Below are 20,778 nucleotides of genomic sequence, written 5' to 3' on the forward strand. Positions count from 1 at the left end.
GTAAAAAGCTAACGTGACCATGAAAACCGACCAAGCGGAATCCTCTGGTCTGAAAATAAGGAACCCATAGGGAACCCCCAGAATGAGGACCAGCTTCTTTCCTGAGGCTGTAAGACTGCTGAACTCTGGTGGTGCTCTGTAGTCTCGGCCGCTCCCAGCCATAAAGACTCTGACATGAACAGTACAATAAAACGGACTACCTCAAAACTTGCACACTATACATTTGCACATTAAATTGCACTATGCACATTATTTATAATTGTATTTAAATTTTTACTTTTTTTTTTTACTATGTCTTCCCTTAATTGTATGTTCTTTTTTGGGCTTGATACGGGACCTGAGAAATGGAATTTCGTTCCATATCATACGACAGCTTGTATTGGTATGACAATAAAAAACCTTGAATCCTTGAATTCCTTGAAGTGTTATAAACTGCATCGAGTTCATCCGCTTGAAGCTGGCTGGAGAAACACCAGAAACCACGTACACGTCAATTAAAAAAATACAATCTTTGCTGCAGAAATAAACATGTTTACAGCCTGGTTCAAAAAACGGCTTCAGTCTACCGAAGATAAGATAAGATAAGAGAGTCCTTTACTCATCCCACAACTGGGAAATTCAAGTGTCACAGTAGCAAAGTAGACAGTGCAAAAAAAATATAGAAAGCAAACAAGAGCCTATAAAATTAAAGAGGTAAAAATAAGTATATCTACAACATATATATATTATTGATTATATAGTCTGACCACTGCAGGAGGAAAAGACCTGCAGTATCTCTCTGTGAGACACCGCGGGTGAAGAAGTCTGTCACTGAACGAGCTCCTTAGTGTTGTTATGGTCTCCTGGAGGGGGGGTGATGTGTTTCCCATCAGAGGAGATAGCTTTGCTGTCATCCTCCTGCAGGCAGCCCAGGACAGAGCTGGCCATCTTCACCAGTCTGTTCAGCTTCTGATGCTGCTTCCCCAGCAGACCACTCCAAAAAAAAGATGGCTGATGCCACCACAGAGTCAAAGAAGGACTTCAGAAGAGCCCCCTCCACACCAAAAGACCTGAGTCTCCTGAGCAGAAAGAGTCTGCTTTGTCCCTTCTTGTAGACCAGTCCAGTTTATTGTTCAGGTGAACACCCAGGTACTATTGTAAGATTTCACAATCTCATTATCCGTTCCCTGGATGTTCACTGGTGTGGGAGGAGGGGGCTTGTGTCTTCTGAAATCCACCACCAGCTCTTTGGTCTTTCCTGCGTTGAGCTGGATGGTGGTTTCTCTGGCACCAGACTGCAAAATTCTGCGTCAGTTCTCTGTACCCCCCCTGTCGTCCCCATTTGTGATTAGGCCGACAATGGCGGAGGAGTCAGAGAACGTAGCTAATCTCTCTATTAAGATTATGAGTTTCTGCCCAAATAAGGAAATGACTGACTTGATTGACAGGCAGGAACACTGCAGCTGTTGGCTAGGAGACTCAAACCCCGCCTCTTTACCTCACACTATGTTTGGTTGATTTCAGCATTTCCAATATGGCTCCCTCTGACCATTGGCTTCAAAACAGCTCTTCAGGAACAGATGGGTGACGTCACGGATACTTCGTCCATTATCTATAAAGTCTATGAAACCGACAAATTAGCCGGTCCACTTATTTTCCTCCTGTCTGTGTTTTAGTTTAATTCAAATGTTCAAATGAGGTTAAATCTGTTGCCGAACACTGGGAGAGAGCTTAGTCTGCATTGCAATGAGAACAAAATGCTTCAAACAATGTTGTCATTATTCAAACCAAACCTTAAGTCTCCTTGTGCTCAGGTTACTTCTCTTCTTTGGGTTTATCAACTTCTTTTACAGGTTTTTTTCTTCTTCCAAGCCTCAGATCCTTCATTTTTTCCCCCTTTTTGTTCCTTCTTTCTTCATGGAGTGAGTCCCCTTTTCACGGCAAGGATAACGGCAGCTTTGTGTGATGTTACTTCTGACATATCGGAGAAGACATCAGATAAATCTGTGCTTATCCTTGTTAGTAAATCACAGACTCCAGAAGCTGCCGAGACGCCGTCCTGGAGCTGGTGACGCCGGGGTGGGTAAGGCTGAGAGTCTCCTGTGTTCCTGTGGACCTGTTCTTTCTGCTGTATCTGAAAAACTGTATGCAACGTGCAGAGAAACGAGCATCATAGCCTGACTGACTGTTCACAGCTGCAGCCTGTGAGATGGAAAATGAACAGATTTGTCTTCAGCGGAGGGTGTTACTGGAAAAAAACACATATTTTTAAAAGGGCCCGTCTTTAACCGTAGCTGTATTTCCAGGAAGATGTGGTTCATTTGTAGACTGCATTAAGGCTCTGTCATGTGCAGACAGGAACACCATTATCAGGTTGAGTGCACAAACTGGAAACTGCTGCTGGGAATGTGTAGATTTTTCAAATATCCAGTGTGCTGGGATGTGCCATTTAGAGACTCTGGGGTTTTCTTGAAGGAAGAAAAGATGGCACATGCGGCGCCAAGAGGACATCAATGATTAACAACAACCAACAGATTAAAGCATGCATGACATATATTCATTCCTCTGCTGTTTTCAACATAAAGAGCAACATTGCTAATAGAAAACCCCTTAAATTCTCTAATGCTTGGAATATTTTGTTAGTTGTAGGATGGAAAAGGTTTAAACTGGTGCATTTCAGAGTGCAGACGCAGAGACAAACCCTCACAAAGAGGGTTCGACCAGAAGAACTTTAACCTGGAACTACATGCATTTTGACCGGTGGGCCTAGGGTCTAAATTTAGTTCAAGGGGGTAGAACTATTCAAAGGTCCCAGGACGTTCGGGGGGCAGGGCCTGCAATGCTGAAGGTGTCTGATTGGTAGATTAACCGCAGTGTTTTAATTCCGCCCGCCGTCCACAATAACATCACACACATCTGTGATTCTCTTGATTTCTCTTTCTTTCATTAGTTTTTATTTGTTCTATCTTTTTTGTATGTGTGTGTACTTTTCAAAAGAAGAAGCTGTGATTCTCTTGATTTAGCAGCTTGTAACAGTAGTCTTCTCTCAGCCCACCGTGAATGCGTCTCTCCTCCCGGTGTTCCGGTTTTAAAAGCGACCCTGTAAACTGGAGACCTTCAGCTGAACGTGTCAGTGTTTGTGGAGTTTACACAGCTGTTGAAACACAGAGAGGGAGTTTTAAGATCCAATATCCTCATCAGATATTTAATGATCGTCTAAAGACGTTTATGAAGGATGCATCCGGCTGAGAGTCCCAGTTAACAGGGTCGCTGTTTAAACCAAAACACCGGCCGATCTCTGCCACGGCTTTTTGAGTTCAAAAGGATTTTAAAGCCGTGTTGAAACGTCTTTGCTACTCGCGCTTATCTCCTCTCACGTGTTGATTCATTCATTGCTTTTTACATGTTTTTAACCGCAGGCGCAAAATTTTCACTTTTTTTCATGTTTTTCTGCTTTGGAGCACAATTTCAAATTTGAGGAAAATTGATTTTTTCGGGTCAACTTTTTTGTCAAATTCTTGTTGTCAAATTTTTTCTTCAAAATTTTTGTTGTCAAATTTTTTCTTCAAAATTTTTTTCTTTCAATTTTTTTTTTTTTGTTTTCAAAAAAAAATTTTAAACTTTTTTTTTTCAACATTTTTTTTTCAACATTTTTTTTTTCAACATTTTTTTTCAACATTTTTTTTTTCAACTTTTTTTTTTTCAACATTTTTTTTTTCAACTTTTTTTTTTCAACATTTTCCAAAAACCATTCACAGTCATTGTTTTTTCCATCTGTGATGAATGGCATTCGTCTTTGTTTTACCGCCCTCTACTGGTCTGGTGGTGTAGTACGAAAGGATTTTAAAGCCGTGTTGAATCGTCTTTGCTACTCGCGCTTATCTCCTCACGTGTTGATTCAGTGAATCCATCTGTGATGAAATATTGCACCATCTAAAACAGCGCCAGCTGAGTCTCTTCATGCTAACATGCTAACTGTTGTGTTGCTCATAATGATACCTGCCTGTCCGTCTGCTTCTATGGTTTCATCTGTGATGCATGGTATTTGTCTTTGTGTTACTGCCCTCTACTGGTCTGGTGGTGTAGTGCATTTTTTTTTTTTCTCCATACGTCACTGACCTGATTTGCACAATCTACCCTGGACTTCAGCCATGCAGACAACAATGGGGGCACAGGAACCTTTTAGTTCAGGGTAAAGTAGTTCTGGGGGCTAAAAGACCCCAGAACTCTTGGTCGAAGCGCACTGAGCTGTATTTTAAAGTAGCACTACTGACAGTAATATTATTCCTAAAACATCTTCAGATTTAGAGTTTTCAGTTGTGAACTTCCCCACAAAGGTTTGGCATCTATCACAGGTCCATGAGAGGTTACAGTCCTGAGCAGGTAAAAGCTAAAGACACTTGAAATCACCATCTCGTACTCTCCCTCTTCTTCACTTCGCCTCTCTGCACAAACACACACATTTGCACAAGGGCAAAGCGAGGTGATGAGTCCCACCAGGTCCACATGGTACTTCACACTCTGCCGCCATAATGACACAGCTCGGGCTCTCTCTGTCCGTCCAAACCCCCCCCCCACCCCCCCACAGCAAGCCGTTTAAAATGGATCTGGGTCACAGTGGGATCCCCTCCGTCTGCCCGCTGGAACCTGAAGCATTCGATTCATTTGTGACAGAGCCGCCTGAGTTACTGCAGCCAATCCATGTGACACGCTTAACAGTCAGTGAGAGCTGCTGCATTATGTATTAACACTTAGCAGGTACGCTGTCCTCCATACGCTGCTCATGGTGCCAGGCTTCGTGTCAGCTGGATGTCAACGACTCAGTGTGAATGACAGGAGTGATATATCAGGGAAGATGAAGAAATCCCTGGACATTTAGTGCATTCACTCCACTGGTTCTGCAGAAAGTACAGTTTAAAACCTTTAACCTCAGCTGCTACGAGAAAAAGAAAGGACTTCAACTCTGAATGTGTTTTTCAGCAGCGTGCAGTTATGAATTAAAGAAGTCCTGAATGGAACACACTGGCCCAGTTTCTAGAGATCTAACCTTGATGTTCCCCTTACAGCAGCAGTAGAGGTGCTAAAGGCAGATTAGCACACCCACATCCTACGCAATTCCACCCTGTAGTGCACGCCAATTTATAACCATGTAAATAAAAGAACATCTGTAGATTGTTTCACATGAATGAAGTGGAACACAATTCTTAGGTAACCTACCAGCAATACCGTGAAGTGAATCCTTCCCAAACAACTCTGTTAACAAGTCCTCATCCTTCAATGGGGGGGACAGGTGGTCCTCCACCTGGACCACGTTGGTGGCGGTGCTTGTTGTGCAAAGCTGCTTTCATGTTGCTTACACTACATGCATTTACCCAGTTCAAGATCTGAAGCCAAACTTTCCCTTTCTCCTTGTTTGTTATCTTTGATGATTGACTTGCTGATAACAGCAAGTTTGTTCATTCTATATTCTTCTAATAAAAATGTCAATTTCTTCTTCCGCTGAAAATATTTTTTTGGGTCATGTTTATTGTTGTTTATGCGTAGCAGGCATGCGCAATTCAAATTTGTTGGATCAGGGTTTTCCAGGAGGTTCCCTGGACGTGACGTTCTGCACCAGCCTCGCTTTCATGGCGCATTAGTTAATTGGCCAATTATTTCCAAATGGGCCGTTCCATAATGGTATGTTAAAGGTGACATTCTCTGCTCATTTTCATCAACATATATTGGTCTAAGAGGTCCCCAAAACTTGTCTTTAAAGTTAATTGCTCGAAAAAACACTTTGAAATCAGATTATGGTCTGCCTGTAAACCTCTCTTTTTCAGCCCTGCTCAGAACAGGCTGTTTTCTGTGTCTGTGCCTTTAAATGAGAATGAGCTCTCTGACCACGCCCCCTCAGGAAGTGGATGTTCCTCGGCTCTCCAGCACGTTGATCTAATGTTTACATGTTGGCTGCTCACAGAGCCGCGTTACTTCAACCCTCTGAATCTGATCCAGAATCTGATCCTGATGGAGAGGCGCCTGCAGCAGGACCTTTCTGAACCATTGGTCACAGATTTAGTGTTTCTTGTTGTTTTATTTATCAGTATGTAGACGTGTGTCTTGGTACACAGCGACAAACATGTAGCTATGTGGCTATGCTAACTAGCGCTAGCATAGATCTTCAAATCTGCAGACGTGGGGAGTAAAACCGACCTTTGTGTTTATTAAGACAGCCTACAACTAGCATGCCTCCCTCCTAAGCTCCTTGTTAGCACACATGTGAGCAGGGAATGAAAAATTGAGGCAAGGCAAGGCAAGGCAAGGCAAGGCAAGGCAAGGCAAGGCAAGGCAAGGCAAGGCAAGGCAAGGCAAGGCAAGGCAAGGCAAGGCAAGGCAAGGCAGCTTTATTTGTATAGCGCATTTCATACACGAGGGCAACTCAATATGCTTTACATTAAAACATTAAAAGCATTGGAGACATTCAGACAGGCATAAAAGAACACAATTAGGAGGGGTTGAGTTGTATTTTATACAGTCTATGGGCTGAACAAGCTCCGAGCTCTGACTTCCTGTTACAGACTGGATGGCGTTGTGACGTATGAAAACTGAAACGGCTGGTTTCAGCACACATTTACAGAAAGGTGGAGAAATCAGAACAGGGGCAGAATGGACTCTTTTCATTTTCAGGGGGTTTGTAGACAGGGACACATATTTCAGGTAGAGAACCATTAAAAAGTCCATTTTGCATGATATGTCACCTTTAAAACTTATGGTCCTGTTTGTGTAATGACTGGACGTGCATTCGGGCCCTGGTGTCTGCAAACTGCCCAGTGCAGATTGTATGTGTTATCATAAGGATTGTATTTAGCTGAGCTGTTTGCCTGAATCCTCCGTGTACAAGGTGATGATGGAGAGAGACGATCAATAGAAAAAGAATCCATCCGTCCACAGCTGTGCAACAGACTGTAACAGCTGTGTAATCAATTGCATCGACTTAGATTGACAGTTTTACAGAAACCATGAGAGGGGAGAGAGGAAAAACAGCACCAATTATTCATTTTCCAAGTCTGCGCCTCTGTAATTTTCACAGTAATCAGTAATAAAGCTGGAGAGAGTTTTTTAGGTCTCCCAGAGAGGCTGAGTCTCTCAGAGGTGAAGATGGGAAGAGGTTCACAACTCTGTGAGAGACTGCGTGAGCAGAATGATGCTCCTGAGAGTAAAAATGCTAAGATTTTGGGGATGCCATCATCAGGATTTAACATTATAAAACGATCCAGAGACCCTAGAACAGGGGTTAAGCAGGCTTTGTGCAGCCAGAGTCTCCGTGGTAGAGAATTTCTGTGGTTGCTACGGTAATTTCTGTGTTACCACGGTAACGAGCTTCACCCTACAGCGTAGCATCACGAGATCCTATGGAGTTTCCCTCTATGGCAGCTGTCAATCAAAGTAAAACAGGAAGTGAAACCCTGTTTTTTTATCCTCTAATAACTAACGAAGAAGAAAGTTTTCAGAAAAAAAGAGGCCTTGAACACAAAACAGTCAAATACTAACTACATATCACCACAGCATACAGATATGAGAAACATTCGTACCACGTGTATTTATTTTTTAAAGTTTGACTGCAGCTTCATTCAAATGAATGGGGGAGACAGAGTTTTTGACCTATACTGCAGCCAGCCACTAGGGGGCAAACGCTTTGCTGGAAGCTTCACTTCCAGCTGAGCGAGCTTGCACCCCTGGTTCTAGCCAACAGCTAGCGAGGACACTGTCAGTGAAGTCAGCCGTGCCTCTCATAATGGAAAATAAAAAAATCACTCCTGTACAGTGTTTGCTGATAGAGAAATGAGCTATCCAGACGACACTCGTTACACTTGCACAAGTCCATCCATCCATTTTCTCCCGCTTATCTGGGGTCGGGTCGCGGGGGTAGCAGTCCAAGCAAATTGACCCAGACATCCCTCTCCCCGGCGACACTTTCCAGCTCCTCCTGGGGAATCCCGAGGCGTTCCCAGACCAGGCGGGAGATATAATCCCTCCACCGCGTTCTGGGTCTACCCCGGGGCCTTCTCCCAGTTGGACGTGCCCGGAACACCTCTAAAGGGAGGCATCCTTATCAGATGCTGAACCACCTCAGCTGACTCCTTTCGACGCGGAGGAGCAGCGGCTCTACTCCGAGCTCCCTCTGGATGTCCGAGCTCCTGACCCTATCTCTAAGGCCGAGCCCAGACACCCTTCGCAGGAAACTCATTTCAGCCGCTTGTATCCGCGATCTTATCCTTTCGGTCGTGACCCACAGCTCATGACCATAGGTGAGGGTTGGAACGTAGACCGACTGGTAAATCGAAAGCTTTACCTTCCGGCTCAGCTCCCTCTTCACCACAATGGTCCGATACAACGTCCGCATCACTGCTGACGCCGGACCAATCCGCCTGTGGATCTCACGCTCCATTTTACCCCCAGTCGCGAACAAGACCCCGAGATACTTAGACTCCCCCACTTGGAGCAAAGCCTCACTCCCCACCGAGAGAGAGCAACTCTCACTCAGCTGCAAACCGCCCCAATGCCCGCTGGAGGTCCCCGCTCGAGGAAGCCAACAGAACCACATCGTCTGCAAAAAGCAGAGATGAGATTCCAAGCTCCCCGAACTGGAGACCCTCCTCCCCCCGGCTGCGCCTTGAGATCCTGTCCATAAAGATTACAAACAGGACCGGTGACAAGGGGCAACCCTGGCGGAGTCCAACACGCACCGAGAACGCGTCCGACTTTGCACTTGCACAAGTTCCCCTGGTAATGGTATTTTACACATCTGGGAAGATGTGTAAAAATTTTTTTTCACCTTGCAAAATTTCCTCTTACTACTTTTCAAGCTGAAAGCAAACATAGGAATTAAGTAAGAATAATTGCTTTCCCTCAGGTGAATGTAAGAGGTATATTTTATGCTTGCAAAAACTATTTACAGCTGTTATTAAGTTGTACAGACAAGACAACTTAGATCAGGGGTAGAAAATATATCACTGGTATCACTTGATTTGCTCTAAATTGCCTGCTGAGGCTACCTTACAAGTTTCAACCATAGACTGTATGAAATATGGACGAAGGATCTGTGACGCCACCCATCTGTTTCTGAAGAGCTGTTTGAGGCCAGTCGTTGGAGGGAGCCATATTGCTACTGTAGAGCCAGTGTGACGCAAAGAGGCGGAGTTTAAGCCTCCTAGCCAACAGCTACAGTGTTCCCACCTGTCAATCAAGTCAGCTGTGCCTCTCATTGGAAGACTTGTAATCTAAATATCTTTGAAATTGCCGCTTTAGAAAAAAATTCACCACTTTTACAGTGTGAGCCGATCAAGAAATTAGCTAACCAGACTACACTTGTATTTTGTACCAGGCTGTAAACATGTTTATTTCTGCTGTAAAGATCGGCTTTTTCCCATTCATGTGTATGTGGTTTCCTGTACTTCTGGAGGGAGCCTCAAGAGGCTCCTTGATGAACTGCAGTTTTCAACACCTCTGTATTGGACTCATACTTTTCAGTCCCTCCAGGAAGTTGCGATTTCGCGATCGCAACTATCAACGCAAATTCAACCAATCAGCGCGATTTTTTCGCGGCCCTGCAATTTTTTACAATCAGCGCAACTTTCCTGCAACTTTGACCAATTACCTCAATCTCAGCCCCTGTATGTCATCGGTTTTGTCATCAATTTTACTTCCTTGGAACATAAACGTAAGTCCTCCCTTGATCGGCACTTTTCAACAACAAAACACGCACAGAGAACGGGTGAAAAGAGGGGACAGCAGGCAGAACAAGTGACCATGACAACGTTGTTATTTATAGATTGAGGGGCTCAGTGTTAGCTTGGTCTCTACCTGCAGCAGGTGTGCTTTATGAACCAGCTCTCCTCACCTCCATGCATCTGTCTCATCTTCATTGAGGATTTTTACCCCCCGGTGTGCGTTAGTGACAGAGACACACCCGGGGGACGTCTGTTTACTATTTGATGTTTGACGTTGTTGCCGTGGTTACCGTAAAAAGCTCTGCATCTACAGCTTGATTTAATCCAGTTTGGTGATACATCAGACACATTCAGTAAGTTTTGATCAACTCCTAGTCATCAAAGATGCAGATGCATTTCAGAGTGCCGTGAACTGACTGCGCATCAGTCGCTGTGAGGTGCATTCAGGGACCGTCGTAAATGTGAAATACGGTCCTTTCATGGAATTTTTTTGTGAATCAAGAGAATAAAAATACAGTCAGTGGCCACATCAAGAATGCTTTCTAAAAACAACTGTAATTTAGCGTATTTAGTTGCCCCTGAGATGTTATTGGGGGACAAAAGCAAAAAAAAAAAATCGCAACTTTCACCGCAATTTTTTCAAAAAGCTGTCGCAAATTCAGGCTTTTTGGGGCCGCAACAATCACAAAAAAATCCTGCGAAATCCTGGAGGGACTGACTTTTAGACCGGAGGTTGCCGCTTGGTTTCAACACTTCATTTGACTTTATGGGGGAAAAGACGTCTAAACAAATTTGATTGTGTTACCTGTAACTTAAGCTTCTCATGATGAGCTGTTCTTTCTCTTCATAACTCCGGCCATGTAGCCGGCTCCTCTCAGTTGTTCAGTTCCTTGCAGTTCACCTGAGGACGCCGTCTGAGATTTGTGGGCATCTTGCTGCAGTTTTGTTGGTTCCACTTGAGCTCAGGTGACATTGCTCTCCGGCAGCAAACACTCCAGCCTGAGAAATAACTGTATTTGTAGTGAATGTGTTCCCTTCTGCAGCTTAGAGTTGCATGATTGCTCACCTTCCCCCTGGGCTGATTCACGCCTGGCTTCATCAGCAGGTGTGGGACCAAACTTCTCTGTGAAATTCACCTTTGTCATGCACCAACTTGGTGTTACTTTTCTTTGTGCAATTTATGCAAAGTTTAGGGCCGGAGTTGCTGCACAATGTGTCACATAAAAGGGATGAACGGATCACACAAATGTAATTCCTGAACTAGAGATTGCCTGAATGAAAAAGTGTGCTATCAGGGTGATAAACTTTTGAACCTCAGTTAAACACTGTTGAATGTATTCAGCAGCAGTTTTCTTTACTGTGGAGGGAAGTAAACAGGATTACACAGATCGTAAAAGGTTGTTATTTACTTCAGTTTCAGGTTCATGGCAGGGCAATATGGCCGAGCTCTGTGTCGTTGTTATAATTAGTCCCTCGATGAAACCTGTTTATGTGTGGACGTCAGACTACAGCTGCAGGGAGAGCAGAAAAAGGCCTTGTTTTCTTATTATTTCACACACCTTCTTTTAGTGAATCTTTATATTCCTTTCACTGAGCCGTGTATCAATTTCACTTGAGATTAAGAAGGAAAAACATTAACATTCATCTTTACACTGGCTCAGATCTCATCAGAAGTCAAATAACATTTGTCAGAAATGTCAGATCCACCCGCTGGGAAAGCATCATCATTAAAATACAGACGCTGATCTTTAACAAAAGCAGAAAGCAACCCCCTGTTGTCAGTTCAAAGAGCTCATATGCGCAGTTTCAAGCTATCAGAGCTGCCTTTTCATTGACTTTAGCAGTCTCCCAGGATGATAGATGAACATATTTAAATGCAAATAAGGTACAAGTATCACAGATCCATGTTTTGTATGCTCTGCTGTTCAGAAACACCAGGCCTAATTGAATAGAGGTAATATTTTCACTGTGGAAATGATTTGAACTCCCATCGCCACTCAGTGACGAAGGTTCTCTGATGACAATGCTTTGTTCTTTAACTCCAACAACACGTAACGATATTAGTGCAACAAGAAATGACTCACTTACAGGGAAGATGGATCACCGCAAGCTGCAGCTGTTTCCTCGTCTCTCCCCCCCGTATGAAGACGCTGTAATCAATCATTTTGTGCAAAGCGCCGGCACTCTGTGGATTCTGTCAAATGGAAGAAACACTCACAGGTCTGTAACTGAGCTGTGACAGTTTACTGCTCACTCGAGACGCACCGAACAAATCAAAGCTCTCATATCTGGGGACACGGCAAACACAGACGGCTCCGGATGAAAGCAGACTGATCCTGTGTCGAACGGAGCGCTGAAGTCAGAGAGGGACTTTTTTTTTAAAGAACGGTCAGTTGACTACATCCCAAAACACATTTGTCACCCGCTTGCCTATCATTACACAGTAGATAAACCAAAAGGTGTGGGGATACACTTCACTAAAGGTTTTCTATCTTATGACAGTATCATCTGAAAGAAAATTCAAAGTGTTTGCCGGATGGACTGAAGGAGTACAAATTAAAGGTGACATATCACGCTTTTTTCATCAAAACATATTGGTCTAAGAGGTCCCCAAAACATGTCTTTAAAGTTTATGCTCAAAAAAACACTTTGAAATCAGATTTTGGTCTGCCTGTAAACCCCTCTTTTTCAGCCCTACTCAGAACAGGCTGTTTTCTGTGTCTGTGCCTTTAAATGAGAATGAGCTCTCTGACCACGCCCCCTCAGGAAGTGGGTGTGGCCTCGGCTCTCCAGCACGTTGATCTAATGTTTACACGTTGGCTGAATATACACGGCTGCTCACAGACCCGCGTTACTTCAACCCTCTGAATCTGATCCAGAATCTGATCCTGAAGGAGAGGCGCCTGCAGCAGGACCTTTCTGAACCATTGGTCACAGATTTAGTGTTTCTTGTTGTTTTATTTGTCAGTATGTAGACGTGTGTCTTGGTACACAGCGACAAACATGTAGCTATGTGGCTATGCTAACTAGCGCTAGCACTTTTCCATGACCGGTTTCCGGTACTTCTGGAGCCAGCCTCAAGTGGATCCTCAATGAACTGCAGTTTTTAACACTTCTGCATTGGCTTCAATTCTCACGGCCGGAGGTTGCCGCTTGGTTCTCACATGCTTTTGTGATCTTGCGAGTCCAGCTGCCTTGGGCCGCTGCCCACTGCACTACACATCAGACATGCTTTCAGCACTGCAGGGCCCACGCTGTGAGACGGAGCAAAGCTGCAACACATCCAGAACACAGAGCATATACTTGCTGTTTAATACCGTACCATGAAAAGGAATGTTAACCATATGTGGAAGATTTTGCAAATGTTGGGTATCTTGCATAGTCTTAATTTCCAAGTTTACAGCGGTTAAGATTATTCCTTGTCATGCTGCAGGTGGAAATGTACAAAATTAGAATAGATAAGAGAGCAGAAACAGGAGCAGCTTCTGCAAAGGTGTGTTCAGGGGTTTGTGTTAACTGTGATAAACAAGGCTGTAATGCCATATAAATTAGCGTTATGAGCAAGTAGTCCAATGGGAAGGCATTTTCTTCCTCTCTTATTTTTCCTTTTATTCATTTTTCTTTGAGTTTCCCGATCCTGCATGGAAAAGAGTGGAATCCAAACCATATCACTCTGATCCAGATTAAACCGTTTAAACAACTTGGTGATTTTGCTCCTGAAATGTGAAACAAAGAGCAATTTCATTGTTGTCCTGACCTCTCTCCTTTTTCTTCGTGCACACTCACTGACTTCGACTGAACAGCTTTAAAGAGTGATTTCTTTCAGAGATGCTCCACCTCCAACACAACATGCTAAATCCACCAAAGAGGGCAGATCTGCCATCGGCCAGACCCTGGTGGATGGCAGATGGTCCTCCTGGTGTGTCAGGGCCCTGGAGAAGTTGAAACTAAGTCTTTATTTTTTCTCACAACAGGAAACCACCACCATGACTACCAGCACAGCCACCTGGATCTGACTGCACTCACACCTAAACTGGGTAAGAAAATACACTAATGTAGCACAGTATAGACACATAATGTTAAGTCACTGTGTTTAAACCTGGAATGAATTTGTAGTTTTGGAAAATGCACAGGGATGGGCACCTTTCACATTTGAACTGATACGGTTTGGTGATTGCTCTTCATCAAAACATCTCTCAATAGTCATTCCTACATTAAATTGAAGCTTAAGGTGTTGGCTTGAAATGTGCATCCCTCTAATTTTCCAACTCATTGTAACAAAGAGGCAAATAACTATCAAAGACACTCTGACACATTGTGACAACCAACCCCATCACGGGGATGGTTGTCACACACTATGGGGATGGTTGTCACACACTATGGGGTTGGTTGTCACACACTATGGGGTTGGTTGTCACACACTATGGGGTTGGTTGTCACACACTATGGGGTTGGTTGTCACACACTATGGGGTTGGATGTCACACACTATGGGGTTGGTTGACACACACTATGGGGATGGTTGTCACACACTATGGGGATGGTTGTCACACACTATGGGGTTGGTTGTCACACACTATGGGCTTGGTTGTCACACTATGGGGTTGGTTGTCACACACTATGGGGATGGTTGTCACACACTATGGGGATGTTTGTCGCACACTATGGGGTTGGTTGTCACACACTATGGGGTTGGATGTCACACACTATGGGGTTGGTTGACACACACTATGGGGATGGTTGTCACACACTATGGGGATGGTTGTCACACACTATGGGGTTGGTTGTCACACACTATGGGGTTGGTTGTCACACACTATGGGGATGGTTGTCACACACTATGGGGATGGTTGTCACACACTATGGGGATGGTTGTCACACACTATGGGGTTGGTTGTCACACACTATGGGGTTGGTTGTCACACACTATGGGGTTGGTTGTCACACACTATGGGCTTGGTTGTCACACACTATGGGCTTGGTTGTCACACACTATGGGGTTGGTTGTCACACACTATGGGCTTGGTTGTCACACACTATGGGGATGGTTGTCACACACTATGGGGTTGGTTGTCACACACTATGGGGTTGGTTGTCACACACTATGGGGATGGTTGTCACACACTATGGGGATGGTTGTCACACACTATGGGGATGGTTGTCACACACTATGGGGATGGTTGTCACACACTATGGGGTTGGTTGTCACACACTATGGGGATGGTTGTCACACACTATGGGGTTGGTTGTCACACACTATGGGGTTTGTTGTCACACACTATGGGGTTGGTTGTCACACACTATGGGGTTAGTTGTCACACACTATGGGGTTTGTTGTCACACACTATGGGGTTGGTTGTCTCACACTATGGGGTTGGTTGTCACACACTATGGGGTTGGTTGTCACACACTATGGGGTTGGTTGTCACACACTATGGGGTTAGTTGTCACACACTACGGGGTTGGTTGTCACACACTATGGGGTTGGTTGTCACACACTATGGGGATGGTTGTCACACACTATGCGGTTTGTTGTCACACACTATGGGGTTGGTTGTCACACACTATGGGGTTGGTTGTCACACTATGGGGTTGGTTGTCACACACTATGGGGATGGTTGTCACACACTATGGGGATGTTTGTCGCACACTATGGGGTTGGTTGTCACACACTATGGGGATGGTTGTCACACACTATGGGGATGGTTGTCACACACTATGGGGTTGGTTGTCACACTATGGGGTTGGTTGTCACACACTATGGGGTTGGTTGTCACACTCTATGGGGTTGGTTGTCACACACTATGGGGTTGGTTGTCACACACTATGGGGTTGGTTGTCACACACTATGGGGTTAGTTGTCACACACTATGGGGTTGGTTGTCACACACTATGGGGATGGTTGTCACACACTATGGGGATGGTTGTCACACACTATGGGGATGGTTGTCACACACTATGGGGTTGGTTGTCACACACTATGGGGATGGTTGTCACACACTATGGGGTTGGTTGTCACACACTATGGGGTTGGTTGTGACACACTATGGGGATGGTTGTCAAAACAAATAGACGTAACAATAATTGCCGACTCAACTAGGCTACATGCAGTCACTGTCTGAGTTACAGTGATGGCACATGTAGGGTCTGCGCACTCCAACTCATTTCACCATGCATGATTTTGCCAACATAGGGGTTGGTTGTTAGATGTGACAACCAACCCCAAAGAGAATGTGACGACCAACCCCAACTGGAATTTTTTTGCCAGCATCAAGGCTAACAACCATCTAACAACTAGCTAGCTAGCTAATAAAAAAAATATTTACAGCTGTCCCCCCACACTTTGTAAGGGTAACACTTGTTTTGTTAAAAGCCTAGAAGAAAAATACTGAGGAGCTGAATATTTACAATTTGACATGAAAAACACAAAAAGTCCTCTCACCTCAAGTTCAGCTGTCTTACTCCAGAGAAGACTCTGTAGGTGAGCTCTGATCCTAATTCAGGAAATGTCCATACCCCAATTTGAGAGACAGCGCCCTCTGGTGGCGAGATGTAACGAGTGTGCCAACCAACCAACCCGTGTGACAACCAACCCCGTTCTCCCCTACCTATAAAAGTACCGAATTCGGCCCCCATCCCTAGAAATGCATGCCAGAAAAGTACCTCACCAAATCATGCCGTCTCCTTTAAATGCTAAAATAAAGTTCTTTAATAGTTTCTTTGACTTTTAAAGAGAAGTGTGACCCGACTGTACTGAAACTGATATATGCTTTTATCTCTGTGCAAATGAAAACAACCCAAACAAATCCTGGCCTTGCAATTGGAAAGAGTGTATTGAAAAAGTATATCTTTCTTGGGGAAATTAAAATCTGAGAAGCTGATAAAGAAGTCCTGTGAGTAAATGAAAAAGAAGTGTATGATAATCAAAGCATCATCTGTGCAGTTTGCTGGAGTTATTGAAAGCCCAATTACCGTTATAGCATCCCATCTATTTCTCTAAATGTGATTTTCTGTGAAAGCAGAGCAGCTTTACGTGTGCAGTTATTGAAAGCTCCTGTATCTAAACGGCAATGAAATGAAACACCGTGTAATTAAGAAAAGGAGGAATCAGGCCTCACTTGTTACAAAAAAATCCCCTCTATGATAATCTAAAAAGCTGCCAAGGCCCATGTTTTGTTTCAGTGTTTTCAGGATAACGCTGAGCGATTGTCATTGAGTCATTATGAAAACTTTTCCACCGCTAATGCAGCGCCGCGGTCCACATTCTGCCCGTTGCTCGTCTGCCAATTAAATGAGACGGCCTTTTAGGAGGGAAAATGGGTTTCAAAAGTGCTCCAGCACCAAATACAACTCTTCAAAGAGCACTTTTGAAGTCTATTTAGCATCTGATGAGGATCATAGCTGTTCTGCATAATTCCTGGTTTGGACTTTGTCCTCAAAAGTAGCAGCGTTTTTGCAATACTGCCTTTGAACAAGTGCACACTCTTAGTTGGGAGATGTGGCTGTGACTAACACAGATTCATATAATGGATCGTGTTTTATCTCAGAAAAAAGTTATGCACTGTGTTTCTCATGCAATCAAATGAAAAGCAAAGTCGGGTCGCCGAATCCAAACTCTTTGGCGCACCATTTGGCTCCACATGTGGAACACATGTAGAGGTAGCTTCTGTTTAGCTTCTGAAGGGGTCCTTTAGCATTAGTTACCATGTTGAAGCATCAGTTTGAAGGCTTTTTTCCATCCTTTATAAAGCCTGGTTTATACTTCTGCCTCGAATCAACGGCATAGGCTACGTGGGTAGGTCTGCGTAACCACCGTACCTACTAGGGATGACCACAATTAATCAATTCATGTGGTCTCATATTACACTCAGCTATCAGGGAGGTGTTTTAAGTTTAAAGCATGTTTCGATGTGAATCAGCTGCTAAAGGTGTTGCACACAGTGGAGACGCTCAGCTGGGGGCTGCAGCTGAGTGACAGGTCTCATACAAAGGCCTTTTGGCCCCCAGAACTACTTTACCCTGAACTAAAAGGTTCCTGTGCCCCCATTGTTGTCTGCGTTCCGGTGGAATCAGATTATGCAAATCAGGACAGTGACATATGGAGAAAAAACAAAGTAAATGCACTACACCACCAGACCAGTAGAGGGCAGTAAAACAAAGACGAATGCCATTCATCACAGATGACACCATAGAAGCAGACGGACAGGCAGGTATCATTATGATCAACACAACAGTTAGCCTGTTAGCATGAAGAGACTCAGCTAGCGCTGTTTTAGATGGTGCTATATTTCATCACAGATGGATTCACTGAATCAACACGTGAGAGGAGATAAGCGCGAGTAGCAAAGACTTTTCAACACGGCTTTAAAATCCTTTGACACTACACCACCAGACCAGTAGAGGGCAGTAAAACAAAGACGAATGCCATTCATCACAGATGGAAAAAACAATGACTGTGAATGTTTTTTGGAAAATGTTGAAAAAAAAAAAAAGTTTAAAAAAAATGTTGAAAAAAAAATGTTGAAAAAAAAATTTTGAAAACAAAAAAAATATATTTTTTTTTTTGGAAAAAAAAATTTGAAAGAAAAAAAATTTGAAGAAAAAATTTTGAAGAAAAAATTGGACAACAAAAAATTTGAAGAAAAAATTTGACAACAAAAATTTGACAAAAAAGTTGACCGGGAGCCTGTCGAAAAAATTAATTTTCCTCAAATTTGAAATTGTGCTCGGAGCAGAAAAACATGACAAAAAGTGAAAATTTAGCGCCTGCGGTTAAAAACATGTAAAAGGCAATGAATGAATCAACACGTGAGAGGAGATAAGCGCGAGTAGCAAAGACGTTTCAACACGGCTTTTAAATCCTTTTGAACTCAAAAAGCCGTGGCAGAGATCGACTGGTGTTTGGGTTTAAACAGCGACCCTGTTAACTGGAGACTCTCAGCCGGATGCATCCCTCATAAACGTCTTTAGACGATCATTAAATATCTGATGAGGATATTGAATCTTAAAACTCCCTCTGTGTTTCAACAGCTGTGTAAACTCCACAAACACTGACACGTACAGCTGAAGGTCTCCAGTTTACAGGGTCACTTTTAAAACCGGAACACCGGGAGGAGAGACGCATTCACGGTGGGCTGAGAGAAGACTACTGTTACAAGCTGCTAAATCAAGAGAATCACAGCTTCTTCTTTTGAAAAGTACACACACATACAAAAAAGATAGAACAAATAAAAACTAATGAAAGAAAGAGAAATCAAGAGAATCACAGATGTGTGTGCGGTTAATCTACCAATCAGACACCTTCAGCATTGCAGGCCCCGCCCCCTGAAGGTCCCGGGGCTTTTTGAAAAGTACTACCCCCCTAGCAGGAGCTTTTTAGGGGGGAGATTATCTACCCCTGAACTAAATTTAGACCCTGGGTCCAACTTTGAAATGCATGTAGTTCAGGGGTAAAGTTCCTCTGGTTGATATGCCCCTAAAACAAGCAAAATGTCAGTACTAGACCTCCATCAGGAAAACCCTAGTCATGGCCCGTCAGTCTAACCAGCCTGTTGGTCTCCTCTAACATGCTGGAAGGCCGGAGCTTTCTCTCACCTTGCTCTCTAATTAACAAAGTGTCAGCACAGATTTTGCCAACATACAATGGTTACATGATCACAGTATAAAACATGTTGTTGAAAGTCTTATAAACAGTGAATGAGAAGCTAGGTTTGAATAATCTGTGCACACTGACTGTCATTGATTCTTTCTTTCTCACTTGGATTCGTTAGCCCACAGAGAAATGAGACACGGTAAGTAATACACATACACATGGTGTCTATGTGTATTCATTCTTCTTCTTTTGTATCACGTATATATCATGTAGAGTTTAACAGTTTTGATCTGCACACTGGGAGTCATTCTTTAGTTTCTTTTTCAAGCGCTTGTGTTTGTTTTTTAGCTGTCACAAAACTTCACGCCTGTGCATCACAATCCATGACCTGTACCCCCGACCTGAAAATCCTTTCTTCACACTTTATTTTATCTTTTCTCACTCCACCTAACTGGCTCTATCTTCACCACACACACACACAACGACACACTCCTTCTACAACTCACTGACTGTGTCCCCTCTACGCCATATGTTCCTTGGTGTTGTGTGTCCCTGTCCTCCTTGCCGCAGTAGTCGCCCCTCATCCTATTTTTAAAAATCCAGCACCAGAGTCCCTGACCGTATTCCAGCCTTCCCCACCCGCTGCGCCTCCTGACCCATGACTGGGCGTCCCAAATACTGAAGCCACAGGAGCTCCGTGCAGTGCGGGGGTGGGGCAGTCTTAACGGTGCCACACTTATCACTGACACCAGAAACAGAACTGTTGAAGCGTTTCGCAATGACCCGCGTGTCAACGGAGCTGCTTAGGTGCAGTAAACAGATGCTGGGTCAGGTTGTGTGAGGGCAAAGACGCAAGGATTCATACTTTTTTTCATTGATGCAAAAAACGAATCACCGTTTAGAGAACGATAGCCTTGGAACACGACAGAGGAAGGTCACCAAACTCCCCTTCAGAAATCTGACACCTCAGAAACGACATAACCTCCCTCAAAAAGAACTCGGCATTGGTCTGCAAATCTACAGCTTCCCACTGCTACTACTTTCAATTCAGCCACTATAGGCAAGCAGAGCCACTGTAGAAAGTGTGTTCCTGCACACAGGCTTACAAACTTAGAGGATGATCCAACAATCAGGGGCGGAGCTAGGCTTATTTACTGGGGTGGACAAACTGGGGCACTGACTTTTGTAGGGGTGGCAATTTATTCTATTACCTCTAACGTCCCTATTTGATAAAATGTAAGTATCCAATAGATGTTCTATTTCAGTGCACATTTCAAGCAAAATGTCATGACTAGACCTCCATCAGGAAAACCCTAGTCATGGCCAGTCAGTCTAACCAGCCTGTTGGTCTCCTCTAACATGCTGGAAGGCCGGAGCTTTCTCTCACCTTGCTCTCTGTTTGCGGTTCTAGACCAGTAAAGAGTTGGAGCCGCTCTGGAACCAGCTTTCTCGGCCGGGATGCGGTTCACTCTCAATCGAAACATGAAAAACCAGTTCT

The 20,778-nt window shown here is 43.9% G+C and overlaps 1 protein-coding gene across 1 annotated transcript in view; it reads left to right on the plus strand.

The window, feature by feature from the left end:
• Window positions 1-20,778, plus strand: part of LOC117831924 (protein shisa-6-like) — a 164,096-nt gene that overhangs the window by 125,142 nt on the left and 18,176 nt on the right. Inside the window, exons 6-7 of the mRNA XM_034710831.1 lie at window positions 13,664-13,726; window positions 19,459-19,479. Of these exons, the coding sequence (XP_034566722.1) occupies window positions 13,664-13,726; window positions 19,459-19,479 (84 nt within the window). The remainder of the gene's footprint in view (window positions 1-13,663; window positions 13,727-19,458; window positions 19,480-20,778) is intronic.

Source organism: Notolabrus celidotus, chromosome 20, assembly GCF_009762535.1.
Source record: "Notolabrus celidotus isolate fNotCel1 chromosome 20, fNotCel1.pri, whole genome shotgun sequence".
NCBI lineage: Eukaryota > Metazoa > Chordata > Actinopteri > Labriformes > Labridae > Notolabrus > Notolabrus celidotus.